General features: G+C 41.1%; 1 protein-coding gene across 1 annotated transcript; it reads right to left on the bottom strand.

Annotated features, from left to right (window-relative positions):
* Positions 1-15,518: 15,518 nt before the first annotated feature.
* On the bottom strand, positions 15,519-20,408 carry T265_01159 (hypothetical protein; the record flags this gene model as incomplete). The annotated part of the gene is made up of 4 exons (XM_009165120.1): positions 15,519-15,713; positions 17,805-18,053; positions 19,016-19,085; positions 20,353-20,408. The coding sequence occupies 4 exons, from the start codon at positions 20,406-20,408 to the stop codon at positions 15,519-15,521; spliced, it is 570 nt and encodes a 189-aa protein (XP_009163384.1).
* Between the last annotated feature and the right edge of the window lie 641 nt (positions 20,409-21,049).

Below are 21,049 nucleotides of genomic sequence, written 5' to 3'. Positions count from 1 at the left end.
CTTTCCAGTAACTGTCCTGGTTGTGACGATCGATTGACCCGCCAGTCAGGTAGCGTCACCGACGCTTGATACCCGGTGGGCAATTTTTGGTTTCAGTTGTGGGGTTTTGTGGGATAAGTATTATGTTCATATTCACACCACTCTCTCCTTTAGACTCACCAGAATAAATACTCCAAAGCAGGGGCGACCGTTCAAACGAGAGTGGTTTGAATATAAACAAAGTACATTTCCCTCAAGACGCCAACTAAATTAGACTATATAAAATAGAGAAAAATGTACTCAAAAATGTAAAACGAATCTCACAAATCGAGCAAAGTCCAGCAAATAATTTGACAGAAGCTTATAGCTACTCATAAAACTCTAGCAATCAATCAGTCAATGTAACCTATACGGCAAAAACATACCGGCAATTTTTTTTAAAAAGTTTCTATTCACTGGCTTCAAGAAGCACCCAGTTCTTTCAAGTATGTCTACCGAAGAAGTACGTATTATTAACTGGCTTGTGATGCAAAAGTTAACAATGTACCAGCCGAAACGATATGTTGGCCCAAATCGATTTTCCCCGTTAATTTTATGTTTATCTCGTATCCATCCTAAAAGTACTTCGCAAAGCAGTGCTTCTGGAATCTTTTTGTTTTAAACGCAATTTTACTTCATTTAGTTTGGACGCGACCTTGTCGTTTGTAGGGTGTGGATGTCATGTGAGGGTAAATCATTTTTGTTCCGGCCATATACTTCACCCTGTCATTTCGTGGGAAATGTGCGGTGAGCTATTGCACACTAACCACCAATATGTTCATTTTCGTGCGACAGTTTTCACCCAACTGCAGGAGTAGTATCGATTTTCAGCACGAATTTTGTTTTCAGGCTGGGTTGTCCGGCGAACACAAATGTGTACCAGTTGCAAGACAGTCCGCATTCTCCTAGAAGAATCAGTTTGGAACGATGTTGGTTTTCTAAAGTCACTAGGATTTCTTCTCAATCCGGTCTAATAAAATGAAAATGCCACATTTATTGCCGAAAGATTGCGTAGCCAAAATGAGCAGGTTTGTCTGTTTGTATAAACTGACAAACTGGCAAAATTGTACGTTTGTAAGCTCGAATTTCAGTTACTCTTAGCAAACAACTTATTCACACACAGAAGCACAATTTACGACGCCCGAATTCCCAGTGTTCGGACTACTAAATATTTGGATATCTTGCACTTTTGAAAACTAATTTTATGCATTATGTTGCACTCAATATTTCAGAAAGCGTTTGTACTCCATAGCCTAATCTGTAGTTTCATCTGGTGATTCCGACCGCCCGTTCACTGGAAATGACTGAAAATTTGAAGATAACTTGAAAAGAGGGGCTTTGTGTAGTTTTCAGTAACAATTCGAATGGCTGAAAGTTTACTTTGGTTATCTTGTAGCCTAATAAAAAAGCAAATCGTTACGTCTGGTCTGAAAATCCCAGATTCAGAGGCTAAGTAAGCACTTTTAAACAACGGCGGTCATCTGTGCTTGGAGGAATAAGATTTGTTTGAAATTTTACGGACTCATCGCTTTGGTTGTGAGCTCAAATTCGAATTAAACTCTCTGGTACATGCCCAGCGTCAAGTGGCATATTTAAACCTCACTTAAGCATCACTAGTTGCTCAGCATACTTCGTTGTTACACAAATGTTGTAGCTGAATCGCCAACCATTGGAGTGTGGAAAGTGACACTCAATAGTTTATTGACTTGGCCACTCATAAAATGGGAACAAATCACCCTCAATTGGTTCACCCAGGTAAAACACCAAACTGGGGCATCTTATTTTCTAGAGACGGGACTTTTATTAGGAGAACAACAAGAGTGAAAAGAAGATTTTGATTCGACAACTACACTCATTTGCGTACCAACTTGGTTATTCCGAGAGAATCACCTAAATTCTAGCTGAATATCCCGTTTAAGATGTTCTGTATAAAATATTTTCATGTTTAGAACTTGAAGAACAATTTCATCACGAGTGACTGAATAGGAGCGGCCTTGTGAGCAACAGAATCCAGATATTTCAAGAGTTTTTGTTGCCCACACAGTCCAACGTTCTTATCATCATGCCTCATACATAGTGTACGACAGGGAACTTATCACTGGTAACGTAGAACCAAAAGTATCTCGGACCAACTGACTCTTATCTACCACAAAGCGTGAAAAATCGGTCTTGAAAATCAAGTCTCTTGCTCTACTTACAATCGCATTCCATGAAACTTCAATAGGCGCTCAATTTCTATGCAGCACTCTGACATTTGGTTTTAGTTTCATACTTCATTTGTTTATTAAATTGAGTAAAATTGACTGGTTGTTTACCTGTATTTAAAAAAAACTAAGCTAGGTTTCTTCCTGATGACCACATTGAAACATCTAAAGGTTGACTTAGCTATTGATTTTCTCCGTCAAAATTTCATATATTTTCGAGTTTCTTTGCTACGTGAAAAACAGGGATTTCTAGTAAAGTATGACAAGACATTCTTACATACTGCGTGAAAAATTACTACCAATTAGAAGAATTACTGCTTTGGGATAGAAATTCAGATGTTCCGATCCTCTATGAGGGGACGGGATGTTTACCTCAAGTGTGCTCAGAGACAGGTGGACTCAAGTCGGAAAAACAATCAAGGCATTCTATCAGTTATTGGATCGAGAGAATCAGAGGTATAGTGTATTAAACTATGTTCACAAACGGGCTGAGAGCTCTAGTTCCGAAATGTCTTTCCGTTTTTTTTTTGCGTCACTCATGTTCTGTTGTACGCACTGGACTAGATCCATGTTTGATCAGCCGTCATTTTGACAGCCATAACTGAAATCTATCGCCCCACGTCTCGGCTGTTCTGACACTCATTCTGAAGTGTCCTGTTTACCTTTCAAGGTTAGGTTAGTAGATGCACAATCTGGCATCCATTTAAATCCTACAGTCGATCAAACAATCATTTTGAACCGCAGCGTGACTCAGTCACAGACGGCCAGGAGCAGTCTCGCGTGGCGATCTCAGATTCCACGCTATAGACTTTTGGGTGGGAGATTTACACAGCGGATAAAAAATAACCAAGTTCTCAGAGCAATTCAGATGTAACCTGTTCAAAACAGCTACATGACTTGTCTGATGAACCATTTTGCCTGCTTTCACAAAGAAAATGGGTGTGCGCATTTGAATGTGCTAGTCAGGAGAACTGGTGCGCGCATGGACCGCTTGCACGTACAGTTACAGGACGTGTTGACGTTGTAATAAATAAAACCTTTTGGACTTTCTAATCAAAGTTTTCTGGTCTGCTGCTATTATTAACTGCAGACAGGTTGTCTGGAACTGTCAGCAGCACATCTGATCACAAACCAAGCAGATACACCTGTTTTACTGATTTGTTGATGAATATTGAGGAATAGCCTGGGAAGAGCTGACAGGTTGAAAACGTTTATTAACTGAAACGTCCATACGAGGGAGAAACCTCAAATTTTCCCTCAGTATCAAATGGACTTGAATGGGAATCAGAGTTTTAACTATTTTGAAGCTTTTAACAATTAAAAGAAATAAAACCTTCATAATGCACCCACAGGTTCTTGGATAAAGGAAGGTTCCCCGCCAAGCTTTTTTGAATTACTAAAGAGACAGCTTGAAGTGCTTTGCTCAAAATAAGATAACTGAATAATTCTCAGGTCGCTGCTGCGAGCAGATTGCACTAACTATGCAGCGAGTGCTATGACAAAATACGCGACTAAGCTACGAATATTCTCATGTGACGACAAGTCCCGGAACAAGAAGATAATGCATAGTAGGAAAGTAGGAAAAAATACGAGCATGTCCGCACATTGTAGAATGTGGTACATCGTTCAAAGAGCAATGATGAAGACGGACAATTTAACTGACAGTGTACGTGTCCTTGAAAGGCAAGTAAGTGGCTCTGATTGGACGAAAAACTAAACGTCCATGCGTAACTCCCATATTCCCTTAAGCATACCGATATCATATGTTTTCTCCTTGGCCGTAGAAACTCAAAAACTTACCTATATTTTCATGATGGTTTAAGAACCAAATTTTTTTTGGTTGTTTTCCATCCAAGCCAGGATTTTCAGCTAGGGGTACCCTCAGCTAAAAGGCGGTTCCAGAGCTGTTAGCATTTTTTTTACAAAAGAGCCGGGTATTGTACGAAAATTCTTCAACGACGCTGTCATTCACGGTGTACTTGAAAAATTATTCTAAAAAATGTGCTCCTGATATGTTGATTTTTTCGTGATAAAAACATACGTGAGTTCTGGTTCCGTTTCTTAATGGAATATTCGTTGAGACCCGAGATTTCTCGTTTGGAAATAAGCAGTTGTTCAACTCCGATTTGGTCAAAATGCTAATACTTTCAAACCGATTAGTCTGAATATGTCTAGGCTGGTTTTTGTGAATCACCGTAGCCATGTCAGCAAAGGATTGACATTTGTAATGATCAGGCCATCCCTGATTCACGCATTCGCTAGAAGAATCACCCAGTGCACTGTGGAAGTTTTTTTGTACGTACATTTTTGGCGCCTGTGTATATTTGTTCGAAACCACTATTAAGTAAGACAACATTGGTCGAACATTGAAGTGAACCACGAAATGCAAAGGGAAAATTAGATAAAAAAATAGTCGTTGGCTGAAATGTTTTTTGAGGTTAACGGACAGCAATATGGTCTAATTTTTCCGCCCACATCAGATCACAGTAGCGTTAGATTCACCTTTATCTTTTCAGGTTGTTGAGTTGAACTTTAGTCGGCACACTGGCAATAGAGTTTCTTTTGAAGGGGTCAGATCATGCTCACGATAGGTAGTCTTTGATAGGAAACAAATAGTTTGAAGGTGCTTCCACGTCAAAATTTTTCAGCAACACCTTTTGCGTACAACAAAATCCGACTCACATGCGCAACATCAAGTTACTATGAATTAATGCTTCCAGTTCGGGGAGTCGTTTGGTAAATCACACAAGATAAACAAGTGCACTTGATCTCAAATCTTATCGTCTAACATTACCAACACTTTGCCTTTCGTTTGAGGCTTACGGGAAATTTATTTAGTCTGCGGTGGTACACTCGGAATGATTGTGTGGTATTTAAAAGGGAACAGTCAGACTTGTCATTCAGATACTATTGTTCCTGTGTGAACCTTTAAACCAAGTTTTGCCCATTTGCGTATTCCGGTTGGGCCTTCTGAATCAGTCCCCTCTCATTAGCAAGTTTACTGCTTGTGAGTATTTTCCAATTTATAGCTGTCCAACAAATCATCAACTTTTATCTTAGGATATGATAGCTTACGAAATACCTAGTAGCATACTTTGCACGAAAAACAGTATGCTACATTTTCATTTAGAGCCTTCCAAGTTCCGGATATTGCCTCGCTTTTATTTGTGTCATTGCACAGAAGCAATTGGACGTCATTTAGTCCTGGTCGTTCCTTTCAGCCCCAGGGAATGACTAACTTTGTTTACCGTTTTACCAGTTATATCGCCAGATCACTGTGTTGGGAATTTCGCAAAGCCGATCAGTCCGGGTACCTGATGGGAAAGTTGTCAAATATGTGTCAACTATGTAATGATGCAATAGTTTTGAGTTCCACTAGAATGAATTCAGGATAGCGAGAGCACTTTGAAAACTCGCGTGTGCATGACAACAAAATTCGCCAAAAATGATTTCGGTCGTTGTGGTTTGTTTTAGACGATCCTGAAAAACTTGTAACCTGGGTCAACTGGAAAGAAACTAAATACTGATATAAATTTTGCGCTCTTTGTTTAGGTGGATCTGAAAATGGATAAGACAAGATAAGTCACAGGACAAGCAAGGGAACACTTTTGTAAGAGCACAAACAAATAAGGCGCATTCGTACGGACAGGTGATTGAAAGGCACTGTCAATCTGGATTCAACCTTGTTGGCACGCAGAGGACATCAACCAGTGGTGTAAGTCAGCGCACACCGGAACGTTTGAGTTTGTAGCACAAGATTACCATACAGCTGATCTAATCACCCTGATTCTTGGAAGAAATTTCTACTATTTTCTTCCATTAAGGTAACCTTGGAATAGCTGACTTCCCCTGAAAAGTCCTGTTCGGTTTGTCGACCTCTGGCAAACCAACTCCTGTGGACTAGTTTTCCTTTGTTGCACATATTTAGCGTTTGCGACGTCACCTTTGAGCAAGACTGCCCACTAGTGGGACATTCTTAAAGCTCGTACACCGAAGTATCCGGAGAAATCTCATGGATTTGATTTTATGATTTGGGTTTGGAAAAACACTTCTTAATTTTGCAGATTTTTGGGACACCTAATGTGAGTAACACTCTTCAGGGCTTGGCGAGACANGAGACCATATCTGTACCCTCGTTTTCCGTGTAGGGAAGTTCGCGCGTAGAATCATACCTAGCAGACTTCTCCTTCCTCCTTATCTTCTGTGGCTGATTTAATGCCGCACTTCACACGTATTTCCAAGTTGCCAGGTAGCCTTTGAGAAATAAAGAAGACAGCAACATAATTGGCCGTTAGTCTGTGTTTGAGCTTTAACTCCAGCCCCACTATCAGATTCCGCTTAAAGGACAAATTGCCACGTTCTACCACCAGCTTTTGTGTGTATTCGTTTGTAAGCTCAAGCAGACCGTCATACGTTGGTCGCACGACAAGGCATTTGTCGGACAGAATGCAAGAACACAATACCGTGTGGTAGTGGGAAGAAACCAGGCTCAAGCGCGATTGCATCACATTTGGCCGAAACCAGTCATGTCATAGACAAGGAGCAAGCCTTCACCAATTTATACCGGGTACCTCTGAACCGATCACGACTGGTACGATCCAAACTACTATCGATCGCAGAGGCGATAGGAATCCGACTGCTGGGTCCGCAACTTTGCATCCAAAAGAAACTTGTGCGACCTCTGAACTTGGAACTGGCCTACGAAACATCCAGTCCCACAAGTCTGTCTGACGTTGACGTCACTTACCTGATTCCGTGACCCATTAACCTATCCCTCATCCGACCCCCCTTTCTTTGATTTCTTTTTCTCTAAATTGTATGTAGCCCCTATCTTAACCTTTTCCACGTGGTTTCTGCTACCATATAAATTTGTGATGTATTAGCCAAGAGGAACACTCAAAGAAAACAAGCTTTGTTCGCTACCTTCTTCGTTCTTATGACTACCACGGGTATATTCAGCCACATTTTGAGGAATAATCCAGAAGCATGAATTTGCAATGGGCAGAGGGTAGTGTTTCCCATATTTTAAACCGGGCATTGGGCTATGTTGTGGGAAAATTTTTGTGCTTTTGTACAATCATCTGTTGCATTTGGGGAACTTTTCATGGGAAAAAATGCTGACAAATAACTGAGAAAGCAGCACAAAGGATCTACCGCTCCCGGTCTCAACAACAATCTTAAGAAGTTTCGAAATTCCCAATGGGTTCTTGTCCGCGATGTGGCTCGACCGGTCAGTACGTACGTTGAAGCAGGTCCGCCACCTGAGATTCAGCATACAACTACATACCGAGGAGATCTCTGAGTGCTCTCACTAGATAATCAATTCAGCGCAAAGCACGTCTTTTGCAACAAGCCGTCTTGAAATAACGGTGTACCCAGTAAGAACACTTGTGATATGTAAGAATCTGCTCTGATCAAAACGACATATTCAAATTTACATTTTTCCAAAAAAAGTCTCCGGTACCACACCGCTGGCTCACTCAGGCTGCTTGTCTACACGATCGAATTGGGCTAAAAGTGGTTTCACAAGAAAAATTATCCTGTTTCTCATTTGTCAATGCATTTTTCGCATACACGTTCGAAAATTCCATATTTTTTGCAGTCACATGCTGAATAAAATCATGTCCAAGCCTGTGCTTTGGATGGCCTGTGTTACCCAGACACCACAAATCACATTAAAAACAAATGTTGGTCACATTCTCGGCTTGGAAGAGGTCAAATGCCAGAGGGGATTTGGGATTAAACAACGGATGACAGGTGGGAAAAAGTGTTGTTACAAGGATGTTTGTTACAGAGCGGGAATGTCAGGCGGTAGAATTCGCTAGTACCCCACAGGAGCCCAACTGTGTCGGTGAACTGTTTCGGATGTTAGTTTTTCTCAATAATGCAGCGGTTTATTTAACTTTTGTTGCAGTTTTTTCCGGGTGAAATTTTTTCCCAGGTGCCGTCATTCTGCTCGTCAACATGTGCACACGATATCCAAGATTTTGTCGAACACTTTTTTCTCGTCCAAGTTATATTGCTTGTAAATATCTTCGGAGACTATTGTTTTCTGACACGGCATATTGAGGTACATTGTCTGCCTGGCTAGTCAGAAAGTGGCTGCATACGGGGTCTCGTGAAAGGGGTTGTGGCACCCGCAAAATGTTAGGGATGATACAGTACACCGATGGTAAGGCTTCATCCTATCGGACCCCACTTTTGTAGTCCACGAATGAACCTAAATGTGTTTGCTTTTGTTTTAACACATTTGTACGGCACAGTCTAGATGACTCCACGTTCCGCCCTGCTGAGCTTTACTTAACCTATCAGTCAACGAAGTTAGGCCTGAGCCAGCAGCCTGTCTGTTGGGCATACAAGGCCGATTCCGTATAAGCTGTTCACTTTTTGGCTAGGTCTGAGGAACAAGCGACCAACTCTTCAACTGATGTGAAGTAATCTCACTTAGGGGATTATATATACTAGACCTGAAGTGTTGGTAGTCGGACCCTGGTAACGAGCCATTGTGCGCTGCTGTTTTAACTAGCAATCGCCACCTGACTGCCTACGTTTATCATGGATTACGTCACAGAATATCCTCATCATACGCTAGAATGCACATCCGGTAGCCAGTTGAGAAGGATCTGCTTCATTTTTTGTTCATATTGATGTGGTTCACAGCGTTTGTTCCTGGGCCAACGGACCTGCTTCGGTGTGTGGATGTACCGCGACCCGTCTTTCCTCAGTAAGTTTGACTTTCGGTTCACAGATAGTTTTGAGCCCGGTAAGGAGTTCCTCTTAAAGATGGAGACCTGCCATTTTCTACCAATTTGCAGTATGAGTTTCAGAAAATCCATAATCTATGGGGCACCGGACTACTTTTTGTAGTATGTCCCCTGCATAAAAGTCAGCTTGATGGGTCATACTTCTCAATCGATTTTGGCTCTTTGGACTACCTATTCCTCCGGAATTTACTTGTACATGGGGCTCTCTCCGTCCTTCTTCTCTTAATACTTGACCGTAGTTATTATGGCATAAACCTCTTTCTGTCTTTAAGAAGACTTCTGGTTTGAACATCTTATTAGTCAGTTAAGGACAAAGCGTTTATTCCGAGGCCGTGATTAAAGAAACTGAATATTGTCATAAAGGATACTACTCACAAGTTTGCTGAAAACTCCTCGACAGCCCATGAACAAGAGTTTCCAGCAACCTTGTGAGTAGTTTTTTACGAAAATATACTGCGATATCTCGAATATCGTGCAAACTGAATCATGAGGTGGCCTGTGTGCAGCACATTCAGTTGTAGAATATCATAAACGAGAGATTCTTTTGAGTCTCTCGTGAAAAGCAAATCGATTTGCAAATGAGTATATTTCTAGAAAACTAAGTATTGATTGCGCGAAGAACTAGTGTGGTTGTCTCGGATTATAAGGAACTACTGCTTCCCTCTATCTACAATGTTCAGTTTACTTTCAACAATCGAATTTATCAACAGAGTGACGGAGTCGCGATGGGGTCTCCTCTGGGTCCCTTGATGGCGGTTTTTCATGATCAAACTCAAGACTCAAAAATTGAATGCCCTCATTGCACGGTTGTCACTACGTGGATGATATATTCGTATTCAGCTTAACAGGCGTGCTTGGCAGTTTTCATTATTATCGGGTCATTACGCAACAGGCAGTTTGGTTTCTTTGATGTCAGTGTTGAAAAGAAGCTTGATAAGACCACTGGACGACAAGTCCACAAGATTCAAACGTGGAAATATCAGTGTATTCACTTCGACAGCTCTGTTCCGTTTCAACAGAGGCCTATTCTAATTACATACTTGACTAAGACAGTAATGCAGATATGCTCGCCGACTGTTCTTGGGACGCACATCCCCGCAGGACGGATATCGTTAAGCCCAAACCTAAACGATGTTCAGTTGGAAAGTAGTCCGTCTACATGAGGCTTCCATTCAAACGTGACTCGTTTGCTGACCTAATTACCACTAGCAGAAAAAACTAGGTTTACACGAATTACTTGGCCGCTAATCTGTGTTTCAGTATCAACCCCAACCCAACTATCAAATTCCGCTTGGAGCACAAATTGCCATGTTCTAGCACCAGCTTTTGTGTGTACTCATTTGTATGCTCGCGCAGAGCACCACACACTGGTCATAAGACAAGTCTGACGGAATGCGAGTACATACTCCCACGTCTCTGAGTGGTAGTTGGGAGAAACCAGGCCCAAGTGCAGTCGCATCACATCTCATTATCGTTACAATACACGTCAGAAACACTCTAAAGTAACAATTGTATCATCAATGCAATGTACGATGTATCACGTCATATCTGTTCTAAATGGTCGTTATGAGACAATCAACTGAATTTTATAACAGTTTCGAGTGAAAATTTGAGATGATAAGTCTTGCAGAACGGCCGCGTAAAAACTGGTCTTATATTCGAAATTATTTTACATTTTTGGAGGATTGTCTCTTGTGTATTATTGTTCGTCAATTTGCGTCGCTGTCTTCTTGGATGCGTTTTCTAGCCAGCCTAGGTTCTAATGTCCTCGGGACACAGATAAAACGACTAATGAGAGTTACGTGCACTAACGAGAATTGCGCCAAAACGTTTTCAGAACTATTAGCTTACACGGAGTTCCGAAGTTCCCCAATGAATTGAGTAAATGTGTTACGTAGCCACTTTTTCCACTTCACGTCCGCTTTCTACTTTCCACGGACGCATTGGGTTTTCACATCCCAGGAGATTATCGTGATGGATTTCTGTCTAACTAATGCGAATTTCTCATATTGTTAGGAAAGCATCAATTAATTGGTTCTAGCAACTTGCAAACACTTGAAAAATTATAAATACACGGCCATAGAGTATGAGTGCTTGTCTGAACATATATTTCTCCACGATTAGGTCACCCGGTTTTGAGCAACGTTCATCTTGTATTTGGTACAATTTACTGGTCATCTAATAACAAAGATGCGAGGTTCCGAACTCAAGCTGTTATATGTCTTTTTGCGCCTATCAGCAAAGCATGTCATCCGTAGTACCGGAATGTGAACTCCAGACACGGGGCGGGTCCCATTGTGTGGACCTTATTTAGCACATTTGACAGGGCGACATTCTTCACACATGACTAGTTTAAAAGGTTTACCCAACACACCGAAAGACGAGCTGGTTTATTCGGTTGATAAACACGCCTGTAAGGCGTTCCGAGTCCGTTATCCTTGATTAAAACCAAACTCTTTTCGAGAAATACACTCATTTGCAAATCAATTTGATTTTCACGAGAGACTCAAATGAATCTCTCGTTTATGATGTCCTCCAGCTGAATGTGCTGCACACAGGCCGCCTCATGATTCAGTTTGCACGATATTCGAGATATCGCAGTATATTTTCATAAAAAACTACTACTGACAGCCCACGACCAGTTTCGCCCCTCTTGAGGCTCATCAGGTGGGCGCAGAACATAAGGTTGACGGAACCTCGGGGACTGCGCCTACCTGATGAGCCCTAAGAAGAGCTAAATCGGTCGTGGGCTGTCGAAGAGTTTTCAGCAACCTTGTGAGTAGATTTTTTTATGAAAAAGACCAAACTCTGTTACAGTGGATAAGGTCAGGGAGTACCACTCCGACGACCCGAGTTTGAACCTTAATTAGACAACCTTGAATCGGCCACTCAACTACATCCTGATAACCTGTACACATAAGATTCCGCAAAGAAGACGGAACAAGGATTAGTGCTATGTTCTCCGGTCTCTTACCTATTAACGGAACAGAACTATTATGACAAGAGTGATGTGCATCCGGCAAACACCTATAAATTATTCAATCTGTTGTAGAATATTACAATAGTTTCCGCACGGATAAATGGAACGTTCCACAAGAACAGACTATGAATTATGCGTTTTCGCCTACTCATTTCGTGCGCTGAAACTTGTTTCACGAAACCTGCGCAAACAAAGATTAGCTGGTATGACAATTTTTTCAACTGCTCCCGGTTGTTTTGTGTCGTGAATAAGAGTAGAACTGGCATACGTAGTGCGTACAAGAGTCGAATGACAACTTACCCAAATGTTTTTAGGTATGAGGCTATCAACGGATGTCCTTGCAATATACCATTTACTTAGTTCCTTTTACTTGTGGTGAAAAATTTGACTTATGCTTGATTGTTTTCCATAACAAAATCTATTCTATAGGAAGTCAAAAAATTGAACAAAGTAATTTACCATTTCAAGATCAAGGTCTTGTCACATGTCGCTTAATTAGACCAGATCTACATGCTGCTAATCAAGGAATATTCAACCCAATTCGTTGTTTTGAACTCAAGGTGAATTTGGTTCTCTAGCTGACGAGGTCAACGTATTTTTGCAGTCCTTAATCGATGGGTAAGATTTGGTTTCTCACGTTATTCTAAACAAAGATGACAGTTTAGAAGTAATATGGTACAATCACGTGCGACATCTGTTTATGTACGTTCTGAAGAGTAGTTAGATAATAAAATTGGTATACATGGACGGAACATACTCATGATGTTGCTGAAAACGATTCCACAGCCCTTCTTTGAGCTAATAAGGCAGGCTCAGTGGCCAAGTGCATGTCGACGTGGTGTTCCACTTGGAACAAATCTGACATGATTTATCTACGACTCAACTGAATCCCAGCTGAATTTCTCGCTCAAGCTCTGTCGAGATGGAGTACTGCGGCACGTCGAAAAATGGGCGCAACTGTTTGTGTATCATATTCACGTGAAGAACATGGTAAACGAGAGATGTAGCTGCCACCCAGTTGAGTCGTCCTAATTAGTATGCAAATGGGTGTATTTCACGAGTTACTGCAGACAGCGGTTCAAGAATTAGAAAAATAATGTCCACAGACGGTTGACGTAATATCCTGCCACCATTTTCCGACTGATTGCAACTCTTGGATGAATGATCTCGGATTAGACGACGATACCGAATCAAGTTACATTTGAAAATGAATTTCAAACTTGTTCTGAGCAATCCATTATGTTAACTTTTGCACATTTCTCAAAATGGCCTTCAAGTATAAAAATTGATAAATCTAGCAACTTGTTTTCATCCAGATAGTTTTAGGCCCCCGTTTTACACTGATTGTTTGCTAACTGTTTACTGAAAGAGTCGTATTTAGCCTCCTCATTATTTATCAGCCAAACATAACCGTTTTTGCACAAAGTTGAAAGATTTTGAGAGTACACAGCAGCTGCCACACCCACTTTGGTTTTCTTTGGTGCCTCGACCAACATAAATGCCGTCAGCAAAAAATTGCCTATACGGTTCATTAGTTCTGACAGCTCGGAAAGAAGGAGAAGATAGCCCATTAAATCTTCATTGCAAAATAAACACGATGATGAATGGGACGGGACATTTTTGGAATTGCCACTCGTATTGTAGACGACAGAAACTTTTTTGGTTTTTGTCTGTTTGGTTCACTGGTGAACCGTAAAAAATCTAAATGAGTTAATTTCATTTCGGATTTAGACAACACAATTCCAAAATAAGCGACTTATTATAAGTTAAAGTTATCTGGATGAGTCTAATGGATACTATGCTTAGTATAAACGATATGAGAAATGCTAATAAAACATCATTGAATAGAATGTTAGGGAGTGGGAAACCCATTCCTCAAATCTCTCGGTGTTCATGAGTTAATAATAAGACGCAGAGCCACGCAGGTTCTGCGCACCACTTATTATGAATACCTATTCCGCAAAACCTTAACTTGCAACCAAAAATCTGCCCAGTGGGGTTTCAAGCGTGTCACGCTGCCTGACTGGGAAGTCCTGACTGGCGGGTCAATCGATCGTCACAACCAGGACAGTTACTGGGTCGTCGTTCGATGAGTCGGGCACACCACCCACATCGCTCAAGTGTGAACACGTTCGCCTATTCAGATGTGATAATTCAGATGCGTCCAACGTGCCATGGTGGAGTAGTGGTTGCACGCTCGCCTCGCATGTCAGATGTCCGGGGTTCAAATCCCTGCACGGCCATTGGATAGGCGCTGCTGATGAGCACTAATAAGAGCGAGAGTCCAGTGCAGTGCTTCCCTTTGATGTGGACTCATCGGAATAATTACGCCAGAACAGGAACACGGCCGTTCAAACGAAAGTGGTGTCGCTATGATCATTCAAGTTTCGCCAAAAATATGATGAATAGGATGAGTTTCCTTGAAGTCCTCGACGTGTGTAGGTTGGAGGTTAACATTTCCAGAACCGGATCGAGGACATAATTTACCTACTATGATTAGTCATAAACCTAAACAGCATACAGAGCTCTGGCACTCAAAGTAGGGACATACTCTTCCTTATTTTTTCAAGTAGTCAGTCCACCAATCACATGACCAGGAACATTGCACTTTTCAGGGAATCGATTTTTGCGAAAACCGTGATATTTACAAAACTACGTCTTTTTCACAGATTGGTTTTATTTTCGCATGGCAGAATGTGTGCAGTTTGTCTCCTTTTTAAGGCTTGGGATTTCCGAAATAAACGTTCTGGTTTGGGGCTTTAATTTTGTAATATGTGTTTCATTCGTTTTATTTTATTGAATATTTATTTATTTTATTTGGCAGATTTTCAAACGTTGCATAACTAAGCACAAACAATGTAAGACCAAACGGTATCCGCAAATTCCTTTCGATGGGGACAAAAATGTAGAACGATTGAATAGATGCAAGAAACTAAAAGATTCATATATATGTGATTAGTATCCTTCTTTGCAACTGTGATCCGATGAGAGTTTATTCACTACAAGTGAATAGTGATGCCTTTCTTAGGTGTGTTGGAGGTATTGTACATTAACCAAACCAAAATCAAAATCCTGACTTATAGAATTTTTTAAACAATTTTTATCAAACCTCAAAAGAGGATCTCGTGGATTTCAGATGAAAAATGTAACAAACTGTGTAAAGTTCAGTTTTGTACACTTTAAAAACTTTCTCCGGATCTCTCATAAGGTTGTCTCTCTGGAAAGCGCGAAGATGGGTATCTAAGCACACCACCAAGCTCGCTCACTCACATGGGTCATGTGTACTTGAAAGCAAATCCAGTCAAGCGAAGTACCGCGATATGGTTTATTCATCCTAGTTCAAGTTTAGATGTCGCACAAAGATTTCGTAAAGATTTTGGGTCAGCAGGCGGTGTCGATCGACTTCCGCGACTGATAATATTCTGGATCGTATCAGTCGTGATCGGTTTCGGGGTACTCGCTATATGATAGTGAAGGCTTGCTCCTTGTCGACTGGTTTTGGCCAACACGGGACCTAGAGGAGACCCCACCGCGACCCCACCGTTCTGTTGATTAGTTAAAAGTAAACTGAACATTCTGGGCACAGATAAGCAGTAGTTCCTTCAGGTCCAAGACAGGAATGCTCATATCTTTGCCGTTGCACTCGGTCAAGTCACAGTCATAGTCAGTGATCTCAGTGAGTGTTAAGTTAATGGACAATGGCTCGACCTTCACGGATAACATAGAGTGTGCATCGGTTGACAAAATCTAAACTGTCTCTCAGTCTGTGTGTTAAAACTCCTTTCCTGATTGGTTCTAACAGAGTGACAAGCCATTTAGCCAAGGAAAATTAGACATATCGAATGTTTACCGTAGAGTTAGACCGGGTTGATGCACTTTTGGGAGACCATGAATCTAAGCCCGAATCCACTTGAAATTATTGATATTAATTTTCTCGGATTGTTTAACACATTTTAATGTTTTAGACACCACTTTTTCAATCGCATGCGTCTCCTATCTCAAGGATTCTATTTTCTTAAATTTGGCTCTGTCTGACAGGATTTTAGAATAAGAATGTGGAATTTTAGACGTGTTCATATGCGAGAAGGCAGTCGCTCAAGTGATAAACAAGAGGTGTATCTGCTCCTCAGAGAACTTTCCTGCATAGCCTACTATATGAAATTGCTTGCTGTCTCAGATGACTGCTATGTTTTATGGATCGTCAGATTCACGCGAGCAAGACACTGTGATCATACGAAAACCATGTTAGCGTCTTTCATTGGTTGTCTCTGTGATAATTTTATTTAAGTCTGTGGTACATGAATTCCCTGTAAGTGAGAACCATCATTCACTTGGGAATAGCTGTGACAGACCCTCCTCCAAAAATGGAAAGTTGCGTCTTCACGACCTTGACCTCAGGTAATGAAGTCTTTCCCAAAGCCGAAACATGAACTAGAATATTGCTTTATAGCAATATTATTAAAACATGTTCAAACATATTCACCATTGTTTTAGTCATGAAGCGTTGGCCCGGGGATAGACCAAAGTCCCAAAATAACACCAATAAAACCGTCGCCTATCAGTGGTTTCTCTTCGGGATTATAACTTTACTTCCTGACAGGTTGTTGAAGCTGGTAAAGGTGGCCTGAGAACATCACAAACGAGAGATTCAGCTGGGTTCCAGGTGAGTCTCCCGATAAACCAAATTGGTTTGCAAATGAGTGTATATTCCCAAAGTGAGTAAATTTAGTAAGATGTTGAACGTAAGAAAAACTTGATGAAAACAAATTCGTCAACCATTTCAGTATGTAAATTTAGTTATGTGCATAAAATTTCAATCAGTTTGGACAAAACTCGCCGACAAAGGTGTTGGGTACGCTGCTGTATTGTTGAAGGAAATGGTAATAAACTGAACCGTTGTGGTGAGAACCACAATACTAGTTAATTACGCCTTTGTGTAGACAGATGTATCTGAAATGTCGCTTTTAAATGGATTATTGCAGGCAAGACAAAGAGTTAACTTATCGGCCCGCCATACAAAACCACTGATGTGACTTGAACTTGGAATAGTTTATTTTAGGATATGTAGACGGTACATGTTAAAGTTCTCAAAGACACTGAAAAAATAGAGTCGGGTTCCCAATATAATCTACTGGCTGTAACCCGCCAAGGTGTGGCGCCTAAATGTGTAAATTTGTTAGCCAAAAAAACCGTGACCGGTAGTTTCAAGTTTTGTACTCCGAGAAAATTGCACTTGCTCTACTTTTGTGCTGGACGAATGTCATTCGACCACGCCATAATTTTTATGCCTCGCTTTATCGAAGCTTTTTTACCCCTAATGGTTTTATCTTGATTAGCATAGATGTACTTGTGCACGTGTAAGCCTCACGATTGGGAAAAAGGTACTGGTTCTTCAAAACGTCTTTTACTAGCAAAATGATTATGCATGTGTCAGTTCGAAACCTTATGATAATCATTTTACAGCTCAACAAAAGCATTTTCCGCGTTGTTTGCAGCACTGATTGATGATCAACTATTTTTTCTGTTTTATCGCTATTCTAGGGGTCATTAATTTGCGGTGCCCCAGAAAGTTTGTAGCTGCAACATCAACGTGGGTATTTTTTACGTTTGAAGATTAATCGTTTTTTATCCATCCGTACTGTCTGGTAATGCATTTACTCAGACTCGGGTTGTCATTTACGCAGAGGCTTTCAATTGTTTCACATACCCTATTCGGAAGAATTCTACTAGAACTGCCGAGCACAACTGCGCTGCACTGCACGTTCGTTGGAACTAATTTTGGGCAATGTAATCTCTTTAGTGAAACCTTTGCATTGCCCAAAAATAGATAAAACGAACGTGCAGTCCATTGTAATTTTGCTGGGCAGTTTTTTTGTAATTCTTCCGAATGGTGCGTGTGAAATAATTAAAAGCATCTGTGTAATGCACTCTCTTTACTGAAGTCTCGGGGCGAGAGCGTGAGTTTACACTCAGGAAAGCCCATTTTTCAAGCCCGATCTCTGCCTCCCGACTTCCCCTGTCTGGGCTTGGGCAACTTGGTAGTATCCCAGCTCTCGTGCTCCCTTTGGGCGGCATGACAGCTAGGCGCTGAAAGGGTGCTACAGTTGAACGAATATTAGTATCTTACTGAAGCCTTGTTTTAAGCTGTCTACAGGAAGCAATTTCTATGTTTACATTACGGTGCTCGCATAATGTGTCAATGGGTCTATCATAAGCTTTAATCGGTCGTCGCACTTCAGGTATCCGTACACTTTCTTCTTATGCCATGCAGACCTACTTCATCTTTGTAACTCAGCACCCGTCTGTACAGTCCGGTACAAGCCACGTTCCTGACTGTCTTGAGTTCAGGTGCTNCAGGTGCTTAGAAATTCCGCGATTGCCTGCACTGCTGACCCCACCAGTGGGCAATAATGGTGCTAGTTAAGCATCTGATTCGTTTGTACGTCCACTTTTGTCCGATATTCTGGCGTCCAATTAAATGAACCACACAAAAGAAAAACTGTTAAAATGATAACTAATTAATCGCAGACTAGTCAGCGGCTTGGTTCAACGTCTGAACTAGGTAGATTGTCTAGATGTCTTAGCCAAATTGCTACTAGCGCTCCTGAAATCAATAATTATACTCCAAAATCCTTGGGATAAATATGGTTACATGCTACATTGTAACGCGTGGGTTACACTTTTTCTGCTGGAGCACTCTAACTTGCAAATGGTAGTCAGGCGATACAACGATAAAACGTGCGCGCGCACACGCGCAATCGCTTGAAGTATTCAATGGACCTGAACCAAATTCGTCATGCTCCAAATATTGTGATTAGCTTTCAGAAGCGGTCAGAATGGAATGAGTGAAAAAGTTGCTCAAGTCGCCTTGTGAACATAGAGACCACTTCCAAGTGTGCTGCACCAATGTCTAATTTTAAAAACTTATGTCGTTTGCCTAAGTATACTGCAATACTGCCCGGAGAAAAAAAGCGTTTCTCAATAAGGTAACAAACCTCACTTGGTTGAATGAGGTTCCTTTGTGTCATCTAAGCATGACCCCAACCCACCTTTGGTTGGGTTGCGTTAGGAAGAGCAGACAACGATACATCTCGGAAGCTGCATTGCGCTCCAAATCTGCTGTAGGACAGATAGAGTGCTCAATGATAAGACCAAATTTTCACAGTGAAAACGACCAGTGGCTTGAACTATACGTCACTTTTGCTTGGTTTAACTCATGAAATTGGAATTCTCGTGATTTAAGGGAGTGCTTTATGTTTAACAGGCCGCCGAAAAGTAATTTCGAAAGTAACAATGGTAACGCTGAAATGGTTATTCACAGAAGGAAAACAACTCTCTCCTTATTTTGTCTTGCCTTGAAGGAAAAGTAATCGGCTACTTACAACTAGTCGGATCCTTAACGTTTTTAGACACGAGAATTAGGCTTAATCGCGTGGTTTTATTTTTAGGAGGCCACCGTAGGCTGCCAAATCCAGCTATCATTCACAGGGAAACGCCTAGTAGACAGTATTTCAACACTGGCTACATAGAACTCCTACTTATTACTTTTGGAGCTTTACGCGCACAACTTTCAAATTAATTGGATGGGAAATGAAAACAAAATTGGGTGCATCTGTCCACTATCTATGAGTAGTCAAATTCCTTATGAACTTTGGGCCAAATGAAACAAAATCATGATTCGTCAGTTCATGCATCATGGCTATCATTTAATCGATGACAGATTTACACCCGTTTTTGATGGACGTGCTTCTAGGATTTCACAACTTTGATTTGAACTGACAAAACATCACTATCTAAATAAAATAGAATACTCACCTATTTTAAATTTCCAACCCCGGATGATAGAATAATTGTGTTTTACACAACAAAGTTATGTGAAATGTTCAAAAATGCATGTCGAAAAGTCCCACTCAATACTTATGGATCCGTGAGCTCGGCGAACCCGCTACGATGCGTTTGGCATGAAGTCAGCTTTTCTAGATGATCAGACCGCACAACAACTGGCCAATCAGATGCACGCAGAATCCGACCAATGATAATCCCGATGACGGCACCATGCCTTACTCCGACCTAACCAGTGGTTACTGAATCCGAAAATTGGCCCACAAAGCACCGAAAATATTATTATACCCAATTACAAGAGAAAAGTCTTCTGCTTTTTGGAAAAACGACGGCCTATGCAGGACAGCAACCCTGTTTTCACGTTTATGACTGTATAAAACAAAAAACTGATTGTTGCTAGGTGCCTCTATTTTGTACAATCTGTACTCATGAAGACGGTGTACATTGATGATCTATTAATGTACCCAAATTTGTTCTTATCAACAATGTATGCCGAAATTATCCAAATGCCAGTGCAATGATAGCCGATACTTTGTTTATTTACATAACGAATTGAGAAGTTTCCTTGTACCAATGTGATGAAGCGGGTCTGACAATCATTATTCAGAAAAAAATAAATAAATCATTCAGCTGTAGCACCCTTTCGGTGCCTAGCTGCCATGCCACTAGAAGGAAGCACGAGGGCTGGGATACTCCCAGGTTGCCCAAGCCTAGACAGGGGAAGTCGAGAGGCAGAGGTCGGGTTCGAACCACGGAACTTCCGGTCAGTAAATTCGCGCTCTAACCACTTGGCCCATCTCGCCCCATTCAGACACTGTAGAGCTGATAACCAATCAAATTACTTTGACTAGATTTCAGTGGAACTGGACTATCTGAAATCTTTTATAGACAGAAGTATGCGGCATATGGCACAATGGGAGATTCCTCTTGGTCAGACCACAATGGATTTGGTAGATTTATCTTTTATATTAACTTTTGGTTACGGAGCTTAGGTATAAATGAGCAAGAAATTGTCAAATATCTGGAGTAGTTGTGTTGTACGGATCATTCTCGAACCATAAAGGCACACGTACCCTTACTTGGTTCAAAAAACCTTTGTCGCTGTTGTTCTAACATGCACATTTAGTATATAATGAAACCCAAGTAAAATCATGCGTCCGGTTGTTCTCCACAAGAATGTTTGATTGCAAATCATAAGTACTATACTCAGAAAGGGGGATGTCGAAAGACACATAATCCAT

The sequence above is a fragment of the Opisthorchis viverrini genome (genome assembly GCF_000715545.1).
Source record: "Opisthorchis viverrini unplaced genomic scaffold opera_v5_12, whole genome shotgun sequence".
Classification (NCBI taxonomy): Eukaryota; Metazoa; Platyhelminthes; class Trematoda; order Opisthorchiida; family Opisthorchiidae; genus Opisthorchis; species Opisthorchis viverrini.
Note: the sequence above shows the minus strand (reverse complement) of the source record. Positions and strands in the feature narration are given on the sequence as shown.